At 36.5% G+C, this 7,453-nt stretch overlaps 1 protein-coding gene across 1 annotated transcript; it reads left to right on the top strand.

Moving 5' to 3' along the window:
• Positions 1 to 290: 290 nt before the first annotated feature.
• On the top strand, positions 291 to 6,241 carry LOC109239920 (probable glycosyltransferase At5g03795). Its single transcript, XM_019406519.1, has 6 exons — positions 291 to 582; positions 666 to 941; positions 2,337 to 2,623; positions 4,032 to 4,264; positions 5,481 to 5,638; positions 5,795 to 6,241. The coding sequence occupies exons 1-6, from the start codon at positions 418 to 420 to the stop codon at positions 5,894 to 5,896; spliced, it is 1,221 nt and encodes a 406-aa protein (XP_019262064.1). The 5' UTR covers positions 291 to 417; the 3' UTR covers positions 5,897 to 6,241.
• The last annotated feature ends 1,212 nt before the right edge of the window (positions 6,242 to 7,453 follow it).

Raw genomic sequence — 7,453 nt, 5'->3', positions numbered from 1 at the left:
ATTCTACCTCCGTTTTAATTTATGTGAATCCATTTGACTTGACACGAAACTTTAAAAAAAGATTTTTGAACTTGTGGTGTAAAATGAGGCACATATACTTTGTGTGGCTATAAATTATTGCATAAAAGTAAATTATTACCAAATAAGAAAAGAGGTCATTCTTTTTAGCACGGACTAAAAAGAAAATAGGTTTATATAAAATCAAAGTGAGGAAGTATTTCTCTACTTTTCGTATTGCAACGTATCCTTATTTAACAATTTTTAAATACCTGTTTTTTAACTAAATATTCTAACAGTAGAAATACTTGTGTGTATCTAGGCGTCAGAAAGCCCAAATCCAGTCTAACACAGCACTTTTGAGCCCAAATTCTTCCCTTAACCGGAAATTTCCACCGGAATCCGCCATCTCCGTTGGCAATGTGGGCGGCGAAACCTCCACAGCCATTGGCATCTAGTTACTGCAGTCTCCAGAGCTCCCTCCTCTCCCTCGCCATCTTAACCTTACTCTCCTTCACATACCTCTCTCTCAAATCCTTCCATTCCCCTAATTCTCCTGCTCAAACTCTCTCCTTAAAATCACAGGTAACTAACATTTCTTCTAGAGTCTTCTGGAATCTTCGAGAAATTACTGATTTAAGCTTTTCTGTTTTTTTATATGATTTAAGGCTGTTGAAGCGGATGAGGAGGTGATATCGGATGTGTATAATTCGCCGGAAGTCTTTAGGTTGAATTATGAGGAAATGGAGAGGAAATTTAAGGTGTATATATATAGAGATGGAGATCCAAAGACGTTTTACCAAACGCCGAGGAAGCTAACGGGGAAGTATTCTAGTGAAGGATATTTCTTCCAGAATATACGAGAGAGTAAGTTTGTTACTGAGGATCCAGATCAGGCACACTTGTTCTTCATTCCGATCTCTTGTCATAAGATGAGAGGAAAGGTATTGAATGTTCTAGAGTATGCAAAATATGAATTTTATTTTATTTTGTCTGTGTTAGATTTGGTTTTATTTGATGTTTATGAACTGAATTTCGATATGAGATGCTGCTAATGTTGTTAGATTTTGAAAGTACTGTTAAATTTAATGCCTGCTTTACTTAATATGCTGAAAATTTGACCGGAGAGTGGCAATAAATACATTATACAGTGCATCAGGTGCCATCTTTTTGTCATATTTTAATTGGTACTAAAGTCGTTCAGTTCGTTCGTAAGAGTTGATTGTCTTAACAAGGTCGAAGGGGATTTGATGTTTTCCTAGTTAAGGATGGTAAGTGGTACTGATAGATAGGTTAACAAGGAGTGGTAGACATGGTGATTAAATTTTGTTTAATTCAGTTGGATCTTATGGTAGGGAGGGTGCAGGATGCAGGATGCAGGAATGAGAAGTACAATGACTTCACATATTATTGTTGGCTATAGTGCAAATCTTTATGTTAGGAATCAGATGTTAGATTGCAGAATCTGTTTATGTGGGGTATGGTAGTTGAATGTGCTAGTTTTTCCAATGCAGTCTTCGTGGCAACCAAAATTTTCTTCAAAAGAGCTTCTTTTTCCCATGGAGATGCTACTGATAGATTCAGGGAAATGCCAATGCATGCCATAAGATTTTGTTTGGATAACTAGTGCATGTCATATGAATGAAGTCAATTATGGAAAACAGAGAACTTTATCACTCCCTCAGGCGTCAGTCCTTAGTCAGATGCCCATATTTGACTTGGCATTTCGTAAGGTCAGGTTTAGTCATATTCCTGCTCCGACTGATCAAAAAAGCATATACCTGCTCCAAATGAGAGGGAGAGAGAGAGAGAAGAGAGAGAAAGAGTAAAACATAGTATTATCTCTTACACTGTTAGCTGGAAATGCAGCAAGAAATGCTGAAAACAGTGTTTTCCATTTTATTAGGAAACTGGGAGTTGTGTGTATGGAGTAATGTCACTTCTCCCTTCGTACTTAATGTGGATAGGTTTTTCTCTTTTCTATTGTGTCCATGTAAGGTGCTTCCTGTTGTACTTTAGGTGTTTACCAGCTCCTGGTTCGTAAACATTATCACTCTGTGCTAATATTGAAAAAGTCTCATACTGTGCTTCGTATACTTTAGTAGTATAACAGCTCTTGGTTTAGAAAAATATTATCATTATGTGCCAACATTGAAAAGTCTCATACTTCTGAGAGGATGTATACTTTTTGTTCATAATCTATTGTATATTTCTGATTCTAGCTTTTGTAACATAAAATTTAAAATACCTATACTCTTTAAGATTGGTGGATCCAATATACCTGACTTTTGGGACTCCTGATGTATCTTATAAGAAGATGATTGTTTGATGAAATGCAGGGCACATCATATGAGAACATGACCATAATTGTCCAGAATTATGTTGATAGTTTGATAGCCAAATACCCTTACTGGAATAGAACCATGGGTGCAGATCACTTCTTTGTTACCTGTCATGATGTTGGTGTCAGGGCAACTGAAGGGCATCCCATTCTTGTAAAGAATGCAATTCGTGTTGTGTGCTCCCCTAGCTATGATGTTGGATATATTCCACACAAAGATGTTGCTCTTCCGCAAGTCCTGCAGCCATTTGCCCTTCCAGCTGGAGGAAATGACATTGAGAACAGGTAGTTGTGTTGAATAAAAATGTGCTAAAGACCTGGCCATTCACTTTTTATAGAAATTTCTTTCTACATTTCTTAATCTTGAGTTGTTTCTTTGTTTTGTTGACACATCAACGTGGTAGTTTCAATGTGAATAGTGGAATCCTGTGTTTTCACTTAGCCAAGGATAGAGGCAACAAAACCTCTGCACCAGTATAGTGATAGTTTATATGGTAGAGGCTACAGTTCTTTTATGGAGTAGCTTTTTGCATACTCTTCCTCTCACCTTGGGCCCTAGCGTTACCCCCATCCATGCTTAATATTTTTCCCCCATAACATTTGAAAGACACTATTAACAATGGAAAAATTAAAAGATGAAAGAATGACTATACATAGTCATTTTTTCCAAGCTGAATACACATTCTTCTCCTTTTACTTGTCCAAGTGCAATGTTTAAAAAGGAAAGTTTTTGTCTTTACCTTTCAATTATTTTTAGTCTGTTAATAGTTGTTGTTGTCGTCGTCGTCGTTGTTGTTGTTATCTCGCTGTTAACAGTCCACATAGTTTAGCCTGTAATTCCACATTTTCAGTACTTTCCGTAGTACAGCCGACGTTTCGGTCCTTTCTTAGGACTCATGCCTAAACAAAAGATGGCATTCAAAAATTGTTGATTTCCGCTCAGGGGGTGGGGGGGATATTTACTTTTACTAACTTTTGCTTGCTTGAAGGACACATGCTCTTTGCCTTTGCTCAAAGTTCTAATTCAAGCAATTCTGTTTCGAATAATTGTTGCAGTAATTGTCAACTGCATCTTGTTTACATTATCTTGTAATTATGCTTCATACGGTTGCATACTTGCATCTACCATATCTTTGGCTTTGCGTTGTACATGCCTTCTTCTTTATTACTATCTTTTATGTCAACTTTCCTTTTTGTGTGTGCACATCTTTGAGAACTTTCGTGGCCATTTTTCTTAGACTACACTGAATAGCACACAATAGTAGATTTATCAGGTAGTTCTATCTTTATTCTTAGGGTCCCAATGCAACCTTAGCCTTTTAACCAGATAGGTCCCTCAGTAATCAGTCTTTATGTGATTATCTTATCCTCCTATTGCATATCGGTCTTCTGCTCTCAACAACCCATCCTCTAGATTTAATGCAGTTTGCAGCATCATATTTGAAAATGCGCATTTTAACCAATCTTACTCCTTGAGGCGGAGGCTTTAGAAGGAACATATTCATTCTTTACCCTCCCCAACCATAGGTCTTTTTCGTGAACTATTTTATGTATTTATTTTCGTATTTGCAGTAATTAACTTTTGTCTGGCTTGCCACTTATGAATTGTCACTTTTCACTATATATTTGTGTAGCTTGTCGAAAGTTATATAATCAAGGATTGCATGCCACTAACAGTAATCCTACTTTACAGGACAACTTTGGGTTTCTGGGCAGGTCATCGGAACTCTAAAATCAGGGTTATCCTAGCACGTCAATGGGAAAATGACACAGAACTTGATATTTCTAACAATAGGATAAACAGGGCTACAGGACCTCTTGTTTATCAAAAGAGATTTTACAGGACAAAGTTCTGCATATGTCCTGGTGGTTCACAGGTTAATAGTGCTCGTATAGCAGACTCAATACATTATGGATGTGTTCCTGGTAAGGACTTGCCACAATACCAAGTTGAACTATGGTGGAATTTCTTCTTGAATGACTACCTTTTTGTAGCTTCTCGGTTCATGTGGAAATTATACCTGAAATCATGATAAGCTTTAAAATAGGATAAGAAAGGCATATAGGATATTGTGTAAACCAAGTCTTTGATCATCATTTACAAATTCTGTTTTGCATGGAACAACTGAGTCTTGCTTGGTTGAATTGGTCAGTAACTGCTTACACATCCTGCGGTTGCTATTGCTTTTTATTTAAGTTATAAGTAGGACGAGGGTCAACTGTTTGATGAGCTACCTTTTTCGCTATTATTATATTTTCTGTTGTCTACAGGTGCCAGGCTACATAGAAATATATTATAAAATGGATTGTTTTGCACTCTAAGGGGACGTTTTGTTGGGAAATAAGTTATCCCATGATTAATTATCCTGGGATTAGTTATCCCACCCTTCCATAGGGATAAAAAAATACTAAAATCCCGGGATAACTAATCCCGGGATTAGTTATACCACGATTTTATCTCAACCAAATATGGGATAAACTCATCTCAAATTTAATCCTGCGATTAATTATCCTTTATCCCTCGTACTAAACGAGCCCTAAATTCTTTTACTGTCAGTCAACTTCATCCTTTAAGTTAGTTTATTAACAAATTATCTGCTCCCTCTACCCCTTTTCCGTCAATCCATAGCTGTATTCCCTTTCTCCAACTTTAGTTTATGGACAAATTATCTGCCCCCCTCTACCCCTTTTCTGTCATTCCTTATCTGTTTTCCCTTTCTCCAACTTGTTGTTCACTACTTTATGTATCACTTTGACTTGGAAGGAAATTATGTAAATTGAGCAAAACTGTCATGTCGAAACAAGTGAAATTACAAAGGAAAAAAAAAAAGAATGAAATGAGCTCAATGTAAGAGGTGATGTTTTACTTGTTTTTACTACGAAAATGAAATATTGCAAGTGCAATTTTGTTACCGGGATGACCAAAACAGTTCAGTCACATGTCTTAGTCAAGTCTTCTTTCTCTTAAGAAAAGACAAAAAATAAGGGATCCTTAGAGGTGGTGTCCCAGAGGTGATGGGCGAGGGAAGGTTGTGCGGAAGTAATTTGGCCACCAAGTTAGTTTAATTGGTAGATTTATTCTGATTGTTTTACTTTCACTAAATTGCTGCCTAAATCTCCACACCTTTGGGTCATACTGCAGTGATACTCTCTGATTACTATGACTTGCCATTCAATGACATTCTCGATTGGAATAAATTTGCGGTCATACTGAGGGAGAAGGATGTATATGACCTAAAGCAAATACTCAAGAACATCACACAAGAAGAATTTGTGACTTTGCACAACAATTTAGTAAAGGTGAGTGGCATCATTGAAACTTGGTCTGGAATAGCCCAAGTGTATTTATGCCTGAAATGGAAAGCTTTCTCATGTCATTGCTTGAATAATGTATTAGTGAATGTGAAAAAATGCAAATTATAGTAACTTTCTGACGATTAATCTTCTCCTTATCAGGTCCAGAAGCATTTCCAGTGGAATTCACCTCCTATAAGACATGATGCCTTTCATATGGTCATGTATGAACTCTGGCTGCGTCATCATGTTATCAAGTACTAAACCGGAAATAGGCATACGATAAAATCAGGTATAGAAAGAGCTTAATGTTGTAAATAACTGCTTACACAGTTTGTCATCGTTCTTTCTCCGTGTTTCTGGGCACGGGAGACGGGTCCTAATCGATGCAAAGCCTCCAAGACTGAGATCGTGAGAGATTTTTTCTTGTGTATTGTATGTGATCTTTTGTACCTATCAAGGAACATTTTTTAGCACTTGTTACCCCTAAAGAGGGCGAAGATCGATTCTTGTTTGTGAACTGCAAAGGAAAACATAGGTGTCATTTCATGTAATTTATTCATTTGTTCTTCCATTTCTATTGAGGAACTACTATCACCTGCCGGAGAATGAATGCTCTTCTAGGAACTAATTTTTATATTATTCCCCCCCCCCCCCCCCCCCTTAATTATTGATTTCCGCCATGTTAGATTTCTCTAACAGCTTGTTTGGATGGTTGTTACATATCGTTTTGTATCGTATCGTATTGTATTATAGTGTATCGTTTGATGAATACAATATTTGAATAGATTGTATCGTTTGCCGTTGTTTCATGATATCATGCACCAGCAATATGAAGAATAAACTTGCACTATTATAAAGAAAAAATTATGATACGGGGTAAAATTATTATATAGAAAGGTAGGATAAATGTTAAAATAAAATTATTTGATAAAAATGAAGGGTGAGATGAGAGAAAGAGACAAGATAACAATGCGATCACACCAAATCGGTCGTTACATAAAGTGGCACATTTCGTCGCTATGTAACGACGGATTTAACGATACGAAAACAGTATAATACAATAGGTAACAACCATTCAGACAAGCTGTTCAGTTATAATACAAAGTAGGAAGTGAAAATGAAATGGGCTTTACGAAACGGGCCGTCCAGCTTTCATTTGAGGGACTAGTCCAGTCTTGGTCCAAACCTTGGGTCGTGCTGGACCTTGACCAGTGATCATCAAGATCTTAATTTCGAATTTCCTTTGGTACATAACATAAGATGAACTCCATGTAGCATCACAAATGGGAAAGCAAAAAATAAAATGAACCTTCATAAGAATTTTGATATTTTAATTGAAACTCGTATTATGATGTATAGCATAATTTGGATTCAAAGCTGTTTCGTTTTTCTTTGAAGCATTATATATCAGAGACAAGAAACATAACTGAGAAAAAATGGCAGTTCGGTGTATGAAGCATTTCGTGTTCATGCAGGGTTCAGGGAAGGACCGTACTTTTAGGGGTATGATGTAGGCAGCCTAGTCTGATGCTATGATTTTACGGCGTGAATCCATGACCTATAGATCACACGGAATTAATTTTGTTCTTCCAATCCCTGACCTAACACAATATATCTAATACATAATAATAAAATTTTATGTCGACCAATCATATCTGTTTAGCTTGTTTATAAAATCAAATAAATTAATGAGGAAGATAACTTCAACAAGAAACCATTAATGAAGAGGTACATTCAAATATTATTGACATCACACAAATCTAGAAAACTTCTTCCATGTTTCACGTTGGCTTGCAACTATGTGAACTCTTTCTTTTA

The sequence above is a fragment of the Nicotiana attenuata genome, unplaced genomic scaffold (assembly GCF_001879085.1).
Source record: "Nicotiana attenuata strain UT unplaced genomic scaffold, NIATTr2, whole genome shotgun sequence".
Taxonomy (NCBI): domain Eukaryota; kingdom Viridiplantae; phylum Streptophyta; class Magnoliopsida; order Solanales; family Solanaceae; genus Nicotiana; species Nicotiana attenuata.
The sequence above is the reverse complement of the archived record's forward strand: the minus strand, read 5'-3'. Positions and strand labels throughout refer to the sequence as shown.

Bases quoted from the DNA above. Each gene is read 5' to 3' on its own strand.
- LOC109239920 (XM_019406519.1), top strand. From the start codon at position 418: ATGTGGGCGGCGAAACCTCCACAGCCATTGGCATCTAGTTACTGCAGT. The intron at 942-2,336 runs GTATTGAATGTT...GATGAAATGCAG, and splicing joins GTCATAAGATGAGAGGAAAG to GGCACATCATATGAGAACAT. The intron at 2,624-4,031 runs GTAGTTGTGTTG...CCTACTTTACAG, and splicing joins GGAAATGACATTGAGAACAG to GACAACTTTGGGTTTCTGGG.